The sequence below is a fragment of the Ctenopharyngodon idella genome, chromosome 3, assembly GCF_019924925.1.
Source record: "Ctenopharyngodon idella isolate HZGC_01 chromosome 3, HZGC01, whole genome shotgun sequence".
NCBI lineage: Eukaryota > Metazoa > Chordata > Actinopteri > Cypriniformes > Xenocyprididae > Ctenopharyngodon > Ctenopharyngodon idella.
The window spans coordinates 21551081-21572758 of NC_067222.1; the positions used below are offsets into that span (position 1 = coordinate 21551081).

At 37.3% G+C, this 21678-nt stretch overlaps 2 protein-coding genes across 5 annotated transcripts in view; one reads left to right on the plus strand and one right to left on the minus strand.

Annotated features, from left to right (window-relative positions):
* Positions 1–236: 236 nt before the first annotated feature.
* Positions 237–9627, minus strand: LOC127508462 (chromobox protein homolog 6-like). Its single transcript, XM_051886431.1, has 5 exons — positions 9436–9627; positions 7848–7891; positions 7697–7762; positions 7254–7320; positions 237–5860 (listed from the first exon to the last, which is right to left on the minus strand). The coding sequence occupies exons 1-5, from the start codon at positions 9625–9627 to the stop codon at positions 4607–4609; spliced, it is 1623 nt and encodes a 540-aa protein (XP_051742391.1). The 3' UTR covers positions 237–4606.
* baiap2l2a (BAR/IMD domain containing adaptor protein 2 like 2a) overlaps positions 9570–21678 on the plus strand; it is a 13194-nt gene continuing 1085 nt past the window's right edge. The window contains exons 1-16 of one of the 4 annotated variants that reach the window (XM_051886445.1): positions 9570–9711; positions 10371–10394; positions 10478–10537; positions 10971–11046; positions 13507–13593; positions 14207–14268; positions 14391–14462; positions 14704–14784; positions 16314–16445; positions 16797–16898; positions 17023–17074; positions 17179–17371; positions 18917–18982; positions 19050–19212; positions 21020–21060; positions 21203–21678. The exon at positions 21203–21678 is cut by the window's right edge and continues 1085 nt beyond it. In XM_051886445.1, coding sequence (XP_051742405.1) covers positions 9691–9711; positions 10371–10394; positions 10478–10537; positions 10971–11046; positions 13507–13593; positions 14207–14268; positions 14391–14462; positions 14704–14784; positions 16314–16445; positions 16797–16898; positions 17023–17074; positions 17179–17371; positions 18917–18982; positions 19050–19212; positions 21020–21060; positions 21203–21275 — 1305 coding nt within the window. In that variant the 5' untranslated portion in view covers positions 9570–9690 and the 3' untranslated portion in view covers positions 21276–21678. Of the gene's footprint in view, positions 9712–10370; positions 10538–10970; positions 11047–13506; positions 13594–14206; positions 14269–14390; positions 14463–14703; positions 14785–16313; positions 16446–16796; positions 16899–17022; positions 17075–17178; positions 17372–18916; positions 18983–19049; positions 19213–21019; positions 21061–21202 lie in introns of all 4 variants that reach the window. The other 3 variants (XM_051886446.1, XM_051886448.1, XM_051886447.1) reach the window with 3 other exon arrangements.

A 21678-nucleotide genomic window follows, 5' to 3' on the forward strand; every position in this document is an offset into this window, starting at 1 on the left:
TTGGTCTACACAACACACACACAATATTTCCCTGAGGTACACTTTTTAACTGTATTAGTTTGTATTGACAATCAGTATACACAAATGAATACCGCATTGATGCTGGTGACATTACTGAGACATAAGAGGTTTTTAAAGTGCATCCAAAATTACTAAAATACTGAAAAGATCAGTGAAAAATGACATACTGAATAGGATGCCATACCATCACATTAAAAACTACACACAACACGTCATTTGCAAAATCACAAATGCAATTTCTTTATTAAAACAGGGCCAGTGAGCTTAGCTACACTTCTACTTCAAAGACAATACAAAAATTACCATGATTTTCAACACTTCAGTTACAAATCTGTACACAATACATAATCAAAGCAATGAAAAATAATTATAATTCTGCTATGGCCATTACAAAATAAAAATCAAGCATAAAGTTAATATTTACAACAAAAAAATTAAATCAATAAATAAAATTGGCTAACAAGCTTTCAGACTGTTGTTTCAGACTGAAAGGGGGGACCCCAAAAGGTTCCCACATTGTTAAAAAAAAAAAAAATTATTTACATTTAATATGTGAATAAGATGAGATGGAGTGTCAAATTCCAGCACTTATTATACAGGTAAAGAAGAATGTATTCCCTTTCTCTCTCTTTCACACACACACACACACACACACACACACACACACACACACACACACACACACACAAAATCACTACTGTAGCCAGAAAAATGTCTACACAGAATGGTTGAGAAGTTACACAGTGCAGCAGTGTGGAGCTGATCTCCTGAACACAGTTTAAGGGCTTGTTCTCAAACAGTCAGGGCATTAATGATTTGCACATGTTCTGTGTGCTTAACACTGCTAACTCAGCTAACGATACAGACCTGGTTGCACAAGACAGCAAATGTAAATAAGAACTTGTAAATAAGAATGCTAGCTGGAGAAAGTTGAGCCTGAACATTTGAAGTTCAAATCTTATGCAGCTAGGCCACTTCTAGCCGATTCTAAGATATCTGGTTGACATAGCTTGAAAGCTCAGGAATTACAATGAGAAACTTTCCTGGGAAATCCGGGAAAGGAAGTCCAATCAATTAGAAAAGAAGTGAGAACAGCCTGAAGGACTGTACTGAGTTTGGTAGATGTAGCTTGAACGCCCTATTAGGAGTTAACCTAAATGCATACAGGATAATAGTACTTTTAGGCTTTATCAAGGCAACACAAAAAGTTAAATACAATGTTTTGTATATAAAAGTAATGGAAGTACATGAAACCAGAACTAAAGCCAATTCCATATATTCAAACATCCTTCAAAAGAATCACATCAAAAAAGAGCTATGCATGATCCTTTTGAAAATATTTACATATTTCAAAAATCTTCCTTTGCACAAAGGCACGAGTGCATTACCGTTTAATCTGTTTAAATAAGACATGAAAACATGCATTCTAAGTGCCGAGGAGTTTGCAATTCCTCAAATTTGCCATTTGAAAAAAAAAAAAAAAAAAAAAAAAATAATATATATATATATATATATGGCTGAACAAACAATATGGCTGAACAAACAACTCCATTACAATAAAAATCAATTTCTTTACAGGTCAAGGAGAGAATGTGTCCTTAAATCATCCTCATCATGGAGGTTTGAGATAAACCGTCAACACATGTGGAGGAATTATGAGAGTCAGGATTCAGTGGGATAAACAGAATGATGCCGAGAACTCAGAGCAATCCTGATGGGGATTTTGAGAGGAAATCTTGATTCTCATCCCCTTCCTAAGCACAAGTCTTGAAGTGCTGGTTAAGTGGGATTACAGGGGAGGCCACAGGGGTCAGAATATCCAGTGTTTGCAGCAAATATTAGAGATTTAGGACCAACAATGTTGGAGCAAACCACAAAGCTGCAGAAAGCAGGACTAAGTGCTTGATCTCTGATGACAAATGGATTTTCAAAAGCAACAAAACCAAAAAGCTCTATCGAAACAGACCGAAAAAGCAATCCACAATAAAGACAATCCACGTTGGAGAACTGCAATTGTATGTAGCAACCTTATGTAAATTTAGGTTAATTAAGGTAATCTAGAATGGCGCTTTTGGTGATTCACTTTCGAGTCAATCAATCAAGTCTCAACTTTTAAATAAAGTATATAAAAGGCTTGTTGGACATTAAGAACAAGGCACGCCAAGAACGTAAGGGAAACTGCATTATGAGCTCATTTTATGACCCTAAGCAAAGCCCTAAACATTGTATTTGGCCACAGCAAAAGTTTCCATATCAATGACATCACCATCCACTTCATCAGGCCAGTGTGTTTCGCCTGTGCCTTTTCTCATTTAAAAACTGACACTGGCTTGCATCAAGACCGAAGCTCATGAGGTTTAAACTTCAGTTCTCATTAAAACCTAACTTGAGGGTAGAGACCGTTCCAACCACGTCAGGACTAGATCAAAAGCTGGCTTTTCCCAAAATGCCCTTTACCAAAGTCTAAGCAAACAGTCACAGACTACACACTCTCTCTGTTGAGATTTTTCCATCCCTGATCATAAATAGAGAGCTAAATGATCTTAAAGTGATTCCTAGCATTCCAAGTGAGAGCGAAAGATGACCTTATTGTCTTCATTTGAACTCAAAGCTTTTTGCAGTACTTAGAGCATTTAGAGTCTCTACTACAGAAGAACACTTCAGTGAGAAACAAAATAGCTGAACAAATGTCTTTAAAAAGGCAAAAATAAAACAACATTAACATGAATACACTAGTCATTAAATAATAGTTAAGGTTTCTTGAATGAGTCCATCAAATAACATCTAGATTTCAATACAATACTGCTCCCTTTTTGAAATTTTGAGCTAAATTAGAGGATAAATCTAGAAAAAGCATAGAAGGAACACATGGCTTTCTGGCTCAGATTTCTGTAGTTGAATCTCTGGCAATTATCTCTGCATTTCAGCTTAGCAACAACAAAACTTCCTATTCTTCATTCTCTTCTCTTGCCTGAGCTTTTCTTACTGTTTACTGAGAACCTCTGTGAAAGGTAATGTGGGTAAGACAGCACTATAAACACTCGTCAGGCATAAACACTGAGATAAAACATACAAATTTGGCATAGATGGTTGTTATTCTGCTTCATTATGAAGGTACTGGCTGTGGGGACCCTTAAAGCTGGAGGTGCCTGTGTCAGGAATCCTGCCACATGCCAAAGCCTAACTAAAAATAAAAATAACCAGGGTCCAAAATTAACTTTGTGCCACAATGAGAGGTGAACTGAGGAACTTTTATGGCCATAAATATTTTCATATAAGAAATATACTAGCAAAGAAATTTTATTTTGTTGCTATGACAATATATTTAGTTGTTTTTCTCTTGAATATTCGCAACCGTCACTGCAGGTAATCACACAAAAAATAATGTTTTTGTGTTTTAACGCCATGAAGGTCTCACCACTTTCATTGTCGTTATTAGGACAATATAAGAAAAACTCTGGTGAGGTTCAGACTACCGTTCTTACATTAGACTTACATTTAAAATATGTATTATGTTGCTATTAACAAATTATCGGACAACTGGTTACTTACTCTCCAAAGTGAATTCTTATTCATATTTTGATCAATTTGGACTCTGAAAATATCCTTAGAATATAATATATAACTAAAAAGGTCTTAAAATTGAGCCCTCAATTGCGGTTTACAGTACATTTCAATGTTTTTGATGCTATACAGAATACATTCGCTCACAGAAATGATCGAAAATGCTGCAGTTTGAGTTTGAAGATGCAATACTGTGTGTAAAACATTCAAAAGTTTGGGATCAGTAGGATTTGTAAAAGAAATTAATACTTTTATTCAACAAGGATGCATTAAATTGATTAAAAGTGACTTTTAAGTTGTAACAAAATAAATACATTTCAAATAAATGCTGTTCTTTTGAACTTTCTATTCATCAAAGAATCTTGAAAAAAGTTTCTTCACAGTTTTTACAAAAATATTAAGCAGCACAACTGTTTTCAATATTGATAATAAGAAATGTTTCTTGATCAAATCATCATATCAGAACGACTTTTGAAGGATCATGTGACACTGAAGACTGGCGTAATGATGCTGAAAATTCAGCTTTGACATCACAGGAATAAATTACATTTTATTTATATTTAAATAGAAAACCGTTGTAATAATATTTCTCAATATCACTTTTTTTTACTATATATTGTATAAGAGACTTGTTTCAAAAACATTTATAAATCTTACAAACCCCAAACTTTTGAATGGTAGCATGCATGTATGTATATACACACATACAGTTATGATATATGGAATAAATATCATAAAGTAAATTGCTTGGAAGAAGCCATTGGTGAGTAAATCTTTTCTCATTGGTAAGAAAAGTTGATGTATTCAGATTAAACACAGTGAGCCAAAAAACCTTCACCCAAGACATTCTTTCATGGTTATAAAAGTCATGGCACAGTGTTGTAGAGTGGACAGCTTGGCCATATCTCTTAACAAAGGCTCGCATGAGCATCAGGCAGCTGAAACTGTAAACAATCTACTAACAAACCTCCTAACATCCCTTTTTGAAGGCTAGAGGAGGCTGTATCTGTGGTGTCTGCACTCATGTTTTGTTAGGGGGATGCTTTGGCTGTTGTGTGTCGTTTTGAGCCGATTTATTTTTGGGGTAGCAGGGAGGAGAGGTAGCGGACGGTGGATGACAGAACTCCTTGATGGTTACGGTGAGGAGGTTAGCTGTGATATCCGTAACGACCACATTGGCACATCGGGATGTCATGTCAGGATGCCAGTCCAAATCTTCCTCTTCCTCCGATGGCTCCTCTGACACAGGAACCTCTGGGACCTTGAGCGGCCGACGGCCAGAGAAGGGATGCCGTCTCCGCAATCGCCTGTCCATTTCATGAGGTACGGAAAGGTCTAGGATGTGTTCGTTGTCTTCTGAGGATGACGACGCTGAGGAGGAAGAGGAAAACATAGGAGAGGATGGAAGAGCAGAAGGACCCGAGCTGTTTTTGGATGCCACGGGTTGAGCGCCCACTTTGTGAGGGGCAGGATCTTGGGCGTTTGTTGCAGAGGTCTTGGGTGGCAATGAGGAATGCTGGGATTGGGTTTGTCGCGGAGAGGGTGGCTCACCATCCGAAACTTCCGAGCTTGAGTTTGATGGAGGCAGTTCATCATTGAGAGTCTGACCTTTGGAAACGTCCAGGACCTTTGAACTTTTGGAGGAAGAGAGATTGTTTGTGTTGTTGCGACTCTCTCCGCTTTGAGTCTGGTTCTCTGCATTGTTCAGAGAGTGAGAATCGAAGAGTTTTCCGAAAACTGGAAACCCAGAACTTCTAATTGGGGACTGGATTCCTCGGTAGGAGACTTCTCCAAACCGCCTGTTTTTACCAATCACTCTATTCCGGGATGGAATTTTCTGCCGCCCAAAATGGGACTGCTGGGCAGCGGGCATGTGTGTCCTTCTACTATTAGCAACTCCGCCATTCCCAGCCTTGTCAACCACTTTGAGGTTCAGAATAACCCGTCCCTTCTTCACTTCCCTGGGTTTGACTTTTCGATTGAGAATACGGACCGTTTCCGAAAACGGACTGACTGTCGGACGGGACGAAAAAGGACCAGAGGGACCGACTGTTTGGTCAGGGCGGGGCAAGGGGCGACGTGCCATGCGATGGCAGCGGTGAATGTCTTTTTTCAGTTTGGGCTGAGCAGCGCCCGACTGCAGTTTAGCATTAGATGGGGCAGTTGGGGTGTAGGACGGTGCAGCTGAGGGTGGAGGAGGCTTGGAATGTGGCTGAGGACGACTATGCTTGAACTCCGGGACTCTTGGGGAAGTCTCTGCAGCCTGCGCTCTTGACTAAATAATTGGGAAAAAGTCAAAAATTATTCACTTTTAAAAGAGTTAGTTAACTCAAAAATGAAAATCTTGTCACCATTAACTCACCCTGATGTCAATGCAAACCAATAAGACTTTCAACCTGAGAGATTTCTGTCCCAACCAATGAGCTTGTTCTCACATGTAACACCGTGTCCTAACCAGACGCGACGCGGCGCCACGACACGCGATAAAAGGTATCTTTTCCATGTTAATCTGAGTTTTTGTCCTAACCAGCCGCGACACGCGACGATTCTATTTTAGAAACAGTTTCTATTTCTCTGCGACGTCGCGGCTGGAACAGCAACACAAAGTATGGCAATGATAACATCAGGTACTGTTTATGTGCTTTATTTAATGTTAAAAGGGTCTAATGTGAGTTTGAATATCATTCTGTGTTCCCAGCTTCATAGCTGTAATGAAAACAACACTGGCCAATTCACCTCAGATCTTGAAAATAAATAAAGGGGCACAAGAACGTTCAAACTGTCAACTCAATGCATGCAAACAAGCGTATTCTATGACAAAGATTGGTTCAGTCACTCCGTATGTACTTTAAATGGTGTAATAGTTATGAATTTGACTATGTACTTGCCCATTTCATTGTGTCTGCTGTGCTCTTGCCGAGAGAGCCCGCCCACACTCTCTTCTGATTGGCTGTGGTTTCTGATTGATTTGATCGCTTCTCATTGTCGCGTCGCGTCTAGTGTGGACAGTCAAATTGCTCGTCTCTGGAATCTTATCGCATCGCGTCTGGTTAGGACATGGTGTAAAGCAAGTACACTGAAAAGTACACTTTTGGTGTAGAAACAATTTTCACTCAAAAATTGGTACTAAATTTCACAATTTATTACAAAGAAATAGTATTCCCTTGTAAAATGCATAATAATCTGTGTTTTATTTACAACTTCAAAAATTTTTTTTAGAGTGTACATATGAGCTCCCATTTATCATATTTGATGTGCTATGTGTACGCGCGTTGATCAATATTTACATGTGAATAAAAGCCTAAATTAAAAGCGTTCATCATGAAGCAAGCATGTCTTCAGATGGCTTTAAACCACTCGATTTACATACAATTTTTTTACAATATTTTTATGAACCTTTTGAAGTGTCAAAGTTTTAGTTTTGACTTACAATGGAGGGACAGAAATCTCTCATGTTTCACTAAAAATATCTTCATTTGTATTTTGAACACAAACAAAAGTCTTATAGGTTTGGAACATGAGAGTAAGTAAATGATGACAATTCTCATTTTTGGGGTGAACCATTCCTTGAAATATTTTAAAAGCATATTTCCAAAACAAATTCACTAAATGACTTTGAACACCACAAAACACATTTATTTCCATGTTAGTTGGTATTGCTGACATACCTTTAGAAGCAGCGTTTTAGGTTTCGGGCCTCTCTTTTTAGGTCCGTACATCTCTTGCTCTCGCTCTCTGAGTAAAAAGATGAGTTGTTCAAAGGGTTTGAGATTATGTCAGGGTTTGTGCTTATATACTGAGTGGTTGTGCCAGTTTGAGCTTTATGAACAACAAAGTACCTCTGAGCACAAAGCATGACTACAAAGTTTTACTTTAGATGTGTGAATCAAGTATTCATGTGATGTGGATAGAGATGACTGCTTCCTGTGGGTATGCAGGAAAGAGCTGATCTAGCTTTGACTCAAGGAGACCACTTCAAATAGAAGCATCAACGGTCACAAACACATTTAACGCTCATGATTGCACGAGCTAACATTTCGTAACTTGTCCATTTCCTTTCAAACTGTTAATCAGGGGAGAATCATTAACAACAATAAACAATAACACTCACTTTTGTTCAAACGCTGCAACGAGTCGTTCATCTAAGATGTTCTCCTCAGGTTCCCATGTGCTATACCTGAAAAATATACACATCATTTAACATCCACCACCTCTTTTATATACACAAGCTTAACTAATGAATCATATTTCAGTTCACTCACTTTATTGCCCATCCTTTCCATTTCACTAGGTACTCCATCCGTCCCTATGGAAAAGACAAATCAGTTCCCGACATTTCTGAAAGATACCTCTCATTGAAGGAATAGATCATTCTGTCATTATTTACTCTCTTTCATGCCATTATAATCCCGCATGCGGTTATTTTTTCAGTGGAACCCATAAGTATATATTTTTAAAGAATCTTTACTCAGCTTGTCCTTTACAGATGATGTTTCGTATTTTTTAAAGCACTGTAAATCATAAAAGTAGCCCATATTCATTAATCCACCATTAAATACATTTGTCCTATTTAGAGTCGAGTGGAAGTTGTTCATATGATGAAGCTATTTTAAAGCTTTAGGAGGACTTTGGATATAGTCGTATGGACCACTTTTAAGGTGTTTTTATGCTTTATTTGCCCTTTTTTGAAGCTTGATAGCCCCAGTTCACATTTATGTCTATTAGATGGAAAAGCAAAGATTCTTAAAAACTACTTATTTTTTTTGTCAGTTAACTATGTTTTTATTATAGTAAACATGTTTTTTTGCCGTATTGATTACCATTTTTATAACCACAAAAATTCCATAGTTTATGTTTTTTTTTGTAGCAAAACCATGGTTAATTTGTGGTTATCATGGAATAACCTTGGTTTTTTGGTTGTATTCGTAGTAAAACCATGGTTAATTTGTGGTTACCATGGAATAACCTTGGTTTTTTTTTTTTTTTTTATTCGTAGCAAAACCATGGTTAATTTGTGGTTACCATGGAATAACCTTGTTTTTTTTTTGTTTTGTTTTTTATTCGTAGTAAAACCATGGTTAATTTTCGTACGGGACGGGCATGACTCTTTTAAATTCTCATTACCCCATAAATATACGATTAAAATATGCCCATTCGTTAATGAACTCCATCAAATGTATGCACATGCGTATTGCAACACCATATTCAAAGTTCGTTCATATTTTTAAATATCAGGAGATGTTGGTGATTTGACAACCAAAATTTAACCTGCTGTACAGAAAACAAAAACAAACAGAGACTTGAACGTAAAAACTAGTGGTTGCTACGCGACGCGACGCCACCGTTACAGAACGCAAATATTACATTATAAATTACCGAAACTGTACAAATGTATAGTGTTTGATTGATTTCAACGCAATGTAAACAGCCCCGTTGTTTAGGCTACAGCGCTAGCGTTATAGTTTTGCAGCGTCGCGTCGCATCATTCCGCACGCCTGCAGTGTCGATGGGGTGTCAGACGAACCGGCCTTTGTCAAAAATTTGCACTTCGGGTAGACACAAAAAAAGCTAACGCGCTAACAGCACCAGTTCCAGCTGGCGCCACTCCAACCTAAACAAACATACACAGTACCCTGAGCTCAAAATTAAGCAACTCAGTCCAAATAGTTGTGTATGAATGCATACACAAATGCGCGTAATACGCTTAACTCGAGCGGTTTTATGATTGCATAGAAAGCATGGTGCTCTAATGCAGTTCAATGCACTGCACTCGGTCTGCAGGGCTGAAGTTTAGTGCGTCTGTAGGCCGCAGTGAAAGGAAATAAAATGAGTTTTAATAAACAGACTGACCTTACGGACGCGGCGCTTCAGGATGGCCTCAGCGGCAAACACACGGTCGCCTGCCGCAGATAGCTCCATCTTTAGTGGGACAGCAGAGACGGGTTCTTCCGCGGAAGCGATGGAAAGATCCTGCGCCGTGGAGGAGTGAACCAAACACAAAACACACACATGCGCCCGCGCGCCTCTGACAATGCGGCCCATACAAGGAGAGTACACTGATCGAGTTAACTGAAACTGGCGGGGGGAAATAGAAAAGGAAGAACAATGGTTTTGTTGTTGACACAGGTATTATTATTATTATTATTATTAATGCTAATACAACTAATAATGCTTATCTATCTATCTATCTATCTATCTATCTATCTATCTATCTATCTATCTATCTTCCTACAAAATATGTATGTGATATGTTTATATCTATAGTTTATTTTTTTATTTTATCATATTAAACTTTCATCATCATCAATAATGACACTACTATATATATATATATATATATATATATATATAAAATTTAATATATATTGTATGATTATACTTAGGGGATAAAGAAGGAAATTAGTGATGCTAAAGAATATAGTTGTTTTCCAAGCACAAGCAAGTTTGTATAAAACATTTTTGGGGCCTGTCGCAAATGAAAATAATGAATTTATTTAATTGTAATGACAACATAATATATAGCTTGAATGCAATCCAAGTCGCTTTAGATAAAAGTGTCTGCCGCAATCAGAAAAATACTAAAATATAGACGATCCAACAGCAGTCTTGTCTGCTATCTCTGGTGTGCAGTGTTTACGGCAGGTGTCTAACCTCAGTCACACTTTTATTACTCTGGACTGTTCAATAATTCACAGGCCACACGGGTGACAATAGCTCACTGTTTCCCTCTCTCTCTCTCTCTCTCTCTCTCTCTCACACACGAACTCACTCACAAACGGGACAAGACAAGAGAGGACACAGGAAACAAGGTGGAGACAGCAGTGGGTCAGTCTGGTTGTTTGTTGTTTAGTCAGTGGAAGTTGTTTATTTGTTTGCTGTGCTACGGTGACAGATCAAGATGTCAGGACAAAACAGTGATCAACTGCACCGCACCACTCTGGGCATTTATACGGTGAGCGTGAAGTCTCTCACTCTTGAGTCTGAATTATACACAATCACATGTCTTTTAACTGAGTAGACATTTTTTACATTCATATAAAAAGGTATATTGTCCAGAAATGTTGCCTATATTTTAATTTTATAACAATAATTAAAAAAGAAGTAAATCTATGAATATTCAGCATGAAGCATAGAATTTTGTCAATTTGCTCATATTAAGTTCAATATATATATATATATATATATATATATATATATATATATATATATATATGGAAAACACATTTTTCAGAAGCGTTTTTTAGATAGGAAACTTTGTTGTGACAAATAGCAATCTGTAACCAAGGTGACAGATTGATGTGGAGTAACATATAGTCACAAAATGTGTTGACATTTGATCTGTTATCGGACTGTATCATTCTTACACTGTTTGTCTATCCGCTCAGAGCATAATGGAGCAGTTCAATCCAAGCCTGCAGAGACTGGTGGCACTGGGAAACAGTTACATTCAGGCTTTCCAAGGCAAGTGAACATGAGAAAGAATGAATGAGGTAGATTGTAAGACTGAAAAAGATGAAAGGGGGAAGAAGGAAAGTGGAGTGGTTGAACTTTGGCCTGTCGGTTGTCATTGATGATAATAAGTCAGCGTTGCTGCAACGTCATTGGCTCTTTTAACATCATTGTTTAATGACTGTCTATTTTATGAGTTTCACTAACACAGGGACAAACTGGACATATGTACGTCAGTAGTTTTGATAGTGGCTGTTACTGTGGAGAACATTCTGATTGTTTGATAGTCATCTTCCAAAAGATTAAAGAACCAATAAAAAGATTTTATATTTTTTTTTACAGTATTTTGGTGATTAGATGATCAATATTTTACTTTGTAAGGTACTTAACTTCAGCCCAAAGAAAGAAAATAATTAGAAAACAAGAATAAAATCGTAAATTTAGTGTGATATATCTTGTTCAGTCATGAAACTCCAGAGGTCAGTGGCAGATAGGCCCTTTACACAAGTGCAGGTCTCTGCAGGACAGTAATAGGAGTTACCAGATCAGTGGGCGAGGCCATAAACAGAGAGGCGTTTTTTAAAGCGTTACCTGATTTGCCAACGTCAGAGTGTGGGTAGGGTTTAGGGGTGGGGTCGGGTCGGGTGAAGGGGATCATTTTCATTGCATGATTTATAAACACCCACCAGTTTGAAAACACCTACAAATTCAGAAACGCCCACTTTTGTTCCGCAGATACTCCCTTTACATGCAATCTGTAAGCATCACATCATTACCTCATGGCACAGGCTGATTGGCCTCTGCTGATCCTTCAGCCAATGAGATTGTTTGCTCAACATTTAAATCTAGGGCATGTTCAAGCTCAAACCGGTGCGCAACGTTTTGCTACGTTTTCCAGGTTGAACGACAAGTTTCCTGGAAACGGTGTGCAATGGGTTTGAGATGGGTTTGGTGGGTGTGTCAGAAATGTCAGCCCAATCAGTGGCAAGATGTATATAAACCACGCGGTATTAAAGATACAGAGCGCACAATGGGTATTAATGTAACATAAAAATACTAATATTTTTTGCTGTTGTATTGTGAAGTGACACTTTCATAAACTTTTCTATACTCCTCTGATTTATATAATGGTAAATATTACAATATCATAGCACAACAACAGTGATCAGCAATAATGATAAGCCTAATACTTACAATAAAAATAATATAGATCAACACAGTTTAGGAGGCAAGAAGTGGATTATCCTTCACCTGAAATGTTTGTCTTTTCATGCTGAAATGCGAGGCAAATGTTGTATCACAATAATTAGAAGTTTCCACAAATCCCTTCACTCGATTGGGATGTTCTCTTTTATTCTGGACAACAAGGGCAGTGACTGTAACATCGAGCGTATTTTGCAGTATTAAACACGTATTTATACCGATTTAATCAGGCTCCAAAAATTCTTCAAAAAGAACACAAAGAATGGCCTTCTCAGCTGCCATAGTTGCAACTCTTGCGTCATCAGAACAGGGTGGTGTTCAACGCACCACCGTTTCCGTTTAAAAAACGTTTTGCAACGTTTTGTCGGGGCTGAACGCAGCCCTGGTTTAGTGTTTGCTGTAGGCTAGTCCCCCAGCTCCACCTGCCTAGATATAGGCAGTAGTAAATCCATACTTCCTCTGCTGCAGCAGCAATCAACAACAGCAGCAGTGTAGCAGATCTAGTCTGCCAAGACCAAATACATTAACAATGCCATATTCAATAACATGCTAAAACTATTCTGAGAGTTGACATGATTGAACTATGTTTAAAACAAGACAACAAACCTGCCAATGAAACAAGGCAAAATGCACTTACAGTACGATATATTCTCTGTCTAACAAGTCTTAAAAGGTTGATTCAAAGTGCTTAACAAATGGTAAAAAGACAAAATATATGATTAGGCAAACTTAATAAAGCATAACACAAAATCCAAAACACACAATAAGACAAAGTAATAAAAGCAAATCATATAAAAAAATATGTTTTTTTTTTTAGATTTAGCTTCACTGCAGTTCTCAAATCTCATTCACAGTTGAGAATAATCAAATATTTCCAAAATATATTTAGAATACATTTGAATTTTCAAATATATCACATCACGTTTGTTGTCAGTGAAGCTAGCCGTCATTGGTTTATTAACCATCAAAAAAGCAGCAAATTTAAAGTGGCAAATGCACATATTCAAATCGAATGAGATTTGAGAAATACGGTGAAAGGGAAAGAAGGGCTTAAAATGAAGCTAAAATGAATAATGATGGCAGAATTAGTGTGTTTGCGTGTGAACTAGTACTTTAATAACATAATCTAATGAATTTAAATTTATTTAATATTTTGTCTTAGGTAAATTCATCTTGTTAAAGGATGTTCAGATATTATTACTGTGAAAACTAGAAGTTAAAATCAGTCTTACAGTGGTAAATGAATTAAATCTGTGTGCCTATCTACAGCCCTTGCCGTCACAAGTGAGGCCTATTTCAATGCTCTGTCTATGATGGGTGAACAGGCCATGCAGAGTATGTCATCGCGTTTGCTGGGTAAGCTTTTATTTTTCTCTTATCTTTTCATTTTCTTTCACATTCTTTCGATTTTTTTCCCCTGATGAATAGGTACTTTCCATCACAGGGCCAGAGCGGGAGAACGAAAGACAGAGAGTTTTGTGTGTGTGTTTATTGAGGGTGATAAATTGGGAGGGACCCAGTGTCCTTCAAACACTCATATTGTACTTTGCTCTTGTAAATGCACTCTGCTCTTCCCCAGACTCTCTTATGCACACGAGAAATAGAGAGAGAGAATGTGTGTGTGTGTTTATTTATGGCTGACATCTATCACCCTGTTGTGGTTTAATGGAAAAATTTCATTAAATTTCAATGGTGCTTTTGTTGTAATGAATCATATTTTATGGCCACAGAGAGATGGTGTGACAGTGTGTGTGTGTGTGTGTGTGTGTGTCAGTTTTGTAGTCAATATCAGATAACTGCACCTCCTCTGTGACGTTAAATAATAAATGATGACATAACATCAGCTTGGCAGTGCAACCTTTAGAGGGTAATACCTATACTTTAGCGCACAGACACTCAACCAGACAATACAGTGCAATGGCTGTTATAAGATCATAAATAAAAATGCATGTGTGTGTTTGTTTTGCAGGTGATGTGTTGATACAGATCTCAGACAGTCAGAGGAGACTCACCAATGAGCTGGAGGGAATGGTGTGTTACAAATCTTCCTCTATTGACCCATCTTTCGATATCTTTCACTTTGTTGACTTAATGCTTGTTAGATTGTCTGTACAGCCAATCCCATGTTTAATGAGTGTGTCTGATTGATTCAGTTCCACTGGTTCCACTCCGAGGTCCTTCAAGAGATGAACAACAATGTCAGACTAGATAAAGATTACATATTGGTGAGTTTTTATTCGGTATATATTGCAAATGCAAACAAGAAAATGTGCATTTGAAGAAAACAAAACCTGCATAAACACCTGCTTGTTATTAAAATTATAACGGCAGCTAAATCTAAGAGCAGAACTAATATATACTTAAAGGATTCCTTCCTTCAACCATTTCAAAACTCATAACATGGAACATTAGCTGATTAAAATGAATCTGAATGTTGAAACTAAAAGGATACATATATTGATCCAGAACAGCAGGAGGCGCTATGAGATGGAGGTGAGAAACCAAGCAACAGCACTGGAGAGACAGATGAGGCGAGGGGTCCCACAGGTGAGAGCAGTGTGTGACCCTTCCCTAATGGCCTGGTTTCACAGACAGGGCTTAGATTAAGCCAGGATTAGGCCTTAGTTTAATTAGGACAATAAAGTAGCTTTTATAAACATGCCTTAGAAAAAAACATTACTGGTGTGCATCTTAAGACAAAACAACGGCACTTACATTTTTTAAGATACGTCATTACAAGCTGCTTTCAGTTAAAACAGCTTAAACATGTATTTTAGTCTGAGACTAGACTTAAGCCAGGGTTGCCAACTCTCACACATTTGACTCTTATCTCGCGGCAAGTTAAAAAAACCAATGTGTTGCGCAGACTGTTTGACGTATGATATCAAGAATTGCTAGAGTGATTAGATCATCAAAAGATGTTTAGGCGGCATTGTGAAACGTAGTATTTGTGCATACAAAGCAGATTTACATATCTAAGGTAACTATTATTCATTTTAATCTTTATTAATAATACCAGCTAACAGGGCTCCCTGTATGTTTACAGCATTAGTTGAGAGAATTTTTTCTTGAGAATGATTAACATGTATCTTCTGTACCTGGTATTTATCCAAATGAATCGATATTGAATCAAGATCGGAATCGTATCACAAGTTTATGAATTGAAATTGTGATTTTTTTTTGTTTTTTGTCAAGCAGTAGGCTACCAGTTATAGTATCATATAAACACTGTAACATGTTGTCACTAAAATTAATGAAATTCTGTTTAGTTACCAAATGTTTTGACAAACACAATACACTTATTGTGATGCAAGGTTTTTTACACACACACACACACCCCTCCCCCCTTCTATAATTCTCACTTCGAGGTAAACTCAAAAGTTGGCAGCCCTGGTTAAGCCTTGTCTATGAAATCAGGGGTAGATATCATTTCTCATTTTATGATTCAGAAGGCGGCTTACAAGCTTCCTGAAGATGGTTGATTGCAATGTAAAATGAACAACCACATTTCACTTTGATGTTTATGGATGGGTAAATCTATTACTATGAGAACAGCAAATATATATCGTTTTCTATAATATATAAATATATATCTTTGAAGAGTTTGAAGAGAGTTTAGAGTTTGAGGGTGGTAATATTTTTTAAATGTTTTTGAAAGAAGTGTCTCATGCTCACTAAGGCTGCATATGTTTGATCAAAAATACAGTCAAAACAATAATATTGTGAAATATTGTTATAATTTAAAAAAGCTGATTTCTATTTGAAAATATTTTAAACTGTAAAGCTGAATTTTCAGCATCATTAATCCAGTCTTCAGTGTCACATGATCCTTCAGAAATCATTCTAATATGATAATTTGATGATCAAGAAACAATTCTTATTATTATCAATGTTGAAAATAGTTTTTCTGCATTATATTTTTTTTGTGGAAACTGTTTTTTTTTTTCCTGGATAAAAAAACTGAAATAAAAGAGCTTGTTTGCTATAAGGCATCATTGTTATTCATGATGGTGGTAATGGCTACAAATTAAAAAAAAAAAATGCTGCTGATGATGTTGATGGTAATGTTTGTGTAGGATGGCAGCGAGTATGTGCACTTTCTCAGAGAATGTCAGAAAGAGGCATTAAAAGAGGAAGAAAGAAGATATCGATTCCTGGCAGAGAAACACTGCGGATTCACCCAGTCTATTGCATATCTCATGAGCAAGGTTAATATCATTATTTTTTATTAGTGTCTATAATTAACTAGCTGCTTAATGTGCTGCTTTGGGTTGTAACCAAGTTGATATGTAAATATTATTAGGGAGAACTTGCCAAAATGGCTTGAAATGTATTAAAGGTGTTATTGTAAAAGCTTTTCATCTTAATTTTGAAAGGTGAAAAAAACCTGTTTATTTACAGAGTTTTTGAGTGGGCTTTAAAAAAAACAGCAAAAATCTTTGGGCAGCTAAATTCTAGAATATGATTTTTTCTGGCTTTTTAAAAATTTCTTGGAACTGGGTTTTGTTTATGCAGAGTGCTCAGACTGATTAACGTTGACCGTGTTATTCCTCCCGCAGACAGGGGGCAGCCTGCAAAACAGAGCAGAGGGGTGGAAAGATCTAGTGAATCACACAAGAGAATCCCGTCCACGCACTCCTTCACGATTGGAGGACAACATTGTGAGATACAGTATAATCATATTAAAAAAGAATCACATGATACTATAAAGTGGTGCTAAATGGTGATGCTGTTCACAGATGTGGATGTCGAAACTTACCTCATGTTTCCATGTCTTTCTGTCAGCTTGATGTTAATCGCTGGGCAGAGCAGCCGCTGGGAACGGTTCCCTCTAGAGGTGTGGAGACCTTATTCAGTCATCAGAAGAAATGTCTGAAGAACATTATGCACTATTGTTTTTTTTTTTGCTCAATATGACAAAATTTCACCCCTTCATCGCAGGCCCCTCCCCACAGCCCAGTCGTTCCAACTCTGTCTCAGGATTGGCTGGTGGCAGAGTGATGCGAGCGCTGGTGCCCCACCCTCCCAATGCCAACTCCACCCTCCTGCCGTTCTCTCAGGGAGAAACCATCACACTGCTTGTTAAAGAGCCTAGGAACGGCTGGCTGTTTGGCCGCTCGGATAGCTCTGGACGGTGAGAGCAGTTAACACCTTAATCCAGACTTTTGATTAGTGCTGTTTGATGCTTAAATGAATCTTTCTGGTCCGGTTGAACATTACTTTTAAATTAAATTTTCACACAATAGATCTTAATCTAACTTTAGTGCTGGGTTGATTATGAAAGACGCACATCCCAAGTAGCATGCACACTCCTTGCTCAGCACCAAATGAGCCAATAATCATGTCCAGATGTGTTATTGAACCAAAGAACCACTTCAAAATGAACAAAAAGACGAACTATAAAAAAGAACAGAATGAACTGGTTCTAAGTCTATGTTCAGTGTCAGTCCAAATCTGATTATTTCTGTATCCAATTGGAATCGGATCTAAATTATTGACTATCCACACTGTGTATCACAACTGTTCAGATCTGATTTGTGGTGCTCTTTCGTTTTCTGGAAAAATATGCATTGGATTCTAGGGCAATGACGTTGCATTGGTAGGCATACGCCAAAAACAACATCAACAGCAACATGGAGGGGTTTGCAATACAGATGTTGTCTTTACAACATGACAATGTGTAGCTGCTGCACTGGACTACCAGATTTTCTGAGGGAGAGGCAGAAACATATGAGGCTGGTATGTGCGGATTTATTCCGTGCTGTCGTCTCTGCTGGTCTCGGAATTCAACATGTCTCCATTATATTGTCATTTTTTTGTTCGACCAGGCACTTTGCAAATAACACAACAGTGTTTTTGCAGAGACTTTCAGCATGTTTCCTATAACAATGTCTGACATGTTTACTTTTTACATGGCATAATAGATTTCTGTAAACAGATTTACAGAAATGCGATTGAATAGGGTTTCAAACCACACATGAATGTACTGTAGCTCAAAATAGATTTGTGAAAGTCGCACTTCTTGTGATTTTTTTTTTTTTTTTTTTTTTTTTTTTTTTGCCATTCACACTTGCTTAATCTGATCAGATTCCAATCTGATATGCATGCAAATCGGATTTGGACTGACAGTCAGAGGATAACTTTGACAGTTAAAACCAGCTAATTTGGTTCTTTTTGAGTCTTACCCCTCGTCAGACAGGGGGTCCCTTTGCCCCTCCCACTGACGGAGGAATTCTGCACTCTGACCCCAAGGGGAGAACTTAGCCAGGGGATCCAGAAACCCCAGTGGCGCCCCTTGTCGGACATGACTGAAAAAGCTGACTTTCAACTCTGCCTGTAGGTTTGATTTGTTCATTTTGAACCAGTTCTTTGGTTAAATAACCCGTCTGGACATGGTTATTGGCTCATTCGGCGCTGCACAGGAAGCGCGCATGCTACTTCCTGTCTTGTGTCATCAACCCGAAACTAAGTTTGATTCAGTTCGATTCTGTGAACCTGCCTAAGAGAATGATTTGTTCAAGACTCAAACATCACTACTTTTAATGGTGTTCAAACTCCAAGAATGTTCATTTATGAAGTGGAGAGTTGCTTTATTCTCCTCAGTGACACACTAAAAACATCTGATGCTCAAACAGACCACCTGATTTTGTTTCCTGTTCATTCGATATGCATTATTTAGGCAAGGCTGGTTCCCTGCTGCTTATGTGGGCCCCATGGATGAACCACCTGGGCCACCTGTTTCCAGGTAAGCTGATACTGCACATTTCTCATTTCTTCAATCTCATGACCTTTGAACATTTTTTTCTGTTCAGTAGCAGTTCTTTTAGAAGCAGCAGCAGTATGACTAACCTTCTCGACCAAACCATGAGCAGCAGCCAACAAATATCTCCGCCTGCACCTCCGCCGCCGCCGCCACCTCCATCAACCAGATCTAGCAATTCCAGACCCGTGACTCCCACACCTTCAGAAAACAGGGTAAGACTTGTTAAAATCAACATTAACAGCAACATAAAAATTGAAGGGGACAGAAGGGAATATTATTTAATTAATTGTATTAAAATGGCTGGATTTTATCCATCAGCAATGTGTTAGACTGTGAAAAGTATCTGTATGGCAGGTTGTTGAAGATATTGGTGATTTTAGCAGAAAAGGAAAAGTTATTTCATTTTTATAAAAGATTATGAAGGCAAACAATTTTGTCTTTGGAATAATGTGCACTGAAGAATCATTCACATTTATAGCAAGTATTAAGAAAGTAAACAGGTTGAAGTTTGATTTATTTTGACTTTTATAATTGAAGATAAATTATCACATTCTGTTTTTCCCCATTAAATAGACATTAATATTACATGCCAAATAAAAATTTAGATGCAGCGACTGTAATGTAGGAATCATTTGAGTGTGCTTTACATTCTGATGTGGTTCGTGGGTTTTTTGAAGATCTGCTGATGTTCAGAATATTTTAAATCCCTGGAGAGATTCCTGACTGTAAGCTAATGTAAATGTGTAGATAAGAAGAGAGTAGGCTGACGTTGAATTTTAAGTGTCAGTTCCTACTGTGGCCAGCAGGGGCACTGTGGTGAAGTTCTGTTCTCCATGACACCACATCCTTCGTTCTGGTGGCTGCAGGGGGGCAGCTCTTTCTGCTGACGGTCTGTCTCTCTCTGTGTGTGTGCATGATTTGATGTGATTCTCTGCTTTACCACAAATGATGCAAAGAGCCACAATTATATATGTGCCTATTGCTTTTTGTTGCATTTGTTGTGGTTTGCTGTCTAGATCTATCTATCTATCTATCTATCTATCTATCTATCTATCTATCTATCTATCTATCATCTGCTTAACAGAATGGAAATAAAGAGCTAAAGTTAGCTATTGCTCAGTGAGGAAGTGAGTTGTCTACATGAAAGCATCCATGTCGATACTATATCATCATGCTGATTTGATTAATTTTATCAAACAGGATAGAGCATTTTAGTGTGAAACCAACCAATTTATACCACGAACATCACAGAATTGATCAAATCCATTGCTAATAGGCCTACTTACCAACATGTATGATAATGATGTCATTCAGAAACTGCCTTTTGTTAATTAAAGGGATTTTACAAAAGACTTAACAGGATTGAGGATACAGGAAAAAACCTTAATTGATGACCAATTAAACCATATATAGTAACATTTTGTATATATATTGTTGGAATATTGTTTCATTTTATATTATATACGAAACTGAACTAAACTAATATGATGTTTATAAGTTGTAAGTTTAATATTTTGTCCAATATATGAATACATACATGATAATGTACTGCATAGTAGCAATGACTCACGTGGCCTCCGCATCGATGTTGCATTTTCTTTGTTCAGTAATCTCTTGCGATAAGTAGGAAATTTTCACATTATAACTCTGTTGCATCATATTTCAAATTTAAAGTGAACTGAAAGAAAATTTGGTGTAGGATTTACTTTTCACTCATAAATTTGCTTGTAAATTGTACAAATGATGACAAAGAAATGGCAAGTAACACATTGGCTTAAATCCTCTGGGGCCACAAAATAAAAGTCAATGGGTTCGTTTCAGTAGTTCCTCAGGTTGTTTTTAGTTTGAGTTTGACCCTTGATTACAAGATTAGTCTCTAGGAGAAAACATTACATTTGTGTGGTTTTGCTGTGAATTTTTTTTTTTTTTTTTTTTTGCATACTAATTGTAAGAATAGTATAAAACCATTTTAAAAGAATCTTCAATACTGAATGACCTTTCTTATTTTATTTTCGACAGAGACAAGATCACTATGAGTCTCGGCCAGAACTTTTTCCAAGGTCGGTAAAAACACAGTTTTATATTCAGTCATTTCAGTCCATTAACCTTTAATTATGTTGCTTTTTGCTTCCTCTGGACCAAAAAAGAGATCTATTTTGCAGATACTTTTGTTTAACATAATTTCCTTCTCTGTTTTTGCAGAGGCACAAATCCATTTGCCACTGTGAAGCTGAAACCCACCAAAACCAATGACAGATCAGCTCCACGCATATGAATAATATTTCAACCAATGGTCTTCAACAGCTAATCAGTGCTGCACATTTTTACTATACATTGTTCGGCCATATTAAAAAACATTACTTTTTCAGCATAATCAGTGCAAAGCATCACATTTAAGACAATGTGACTCAACAATGATCAATGACTGGTCTTTAAAAGTGCATTAAAGCAGGTAGTTGTAAATAAATGTACCTTTATCTTCAGGGTGTTGGAGGGTCGGCGGCAGCAAACACAATTAATAACACTCTTTTATATACAGTGACCCCATAAAGTATTTGGACACTTAAAGTCACACTTAAAATATATGAATTTCATGGTGTGGCATATACAGTACAAACAAATACTGCAGGTGGTTTTTAGTGGATGTATGAAGCCAGTTCTTCTCAAGTTCACACATG

Coding starts and splice junctions, on each gene's coding strand:
- LOC127508462 (XM_051886431.1), bottom strand. CDS start 9,627: ATGGGCCGCATTGTCAGAGGCGCGCGGGCGCATGTGTGTGTTTTGTGT. Junction 7,892..9,435: donor TGAAGCGCCGCGTCCGTAAG/GTCAGTCTGTTT, acceptor TCTTTTCCATAG/GGACGGATGGAGTACCTAGT. Junction 7,763..7,847: donor TGGAAAGGATGGGCAATAAA/GTGAGTGAACTG, acceptor TATATTTTTCAG/GTATAGCACATGGGAACCTG.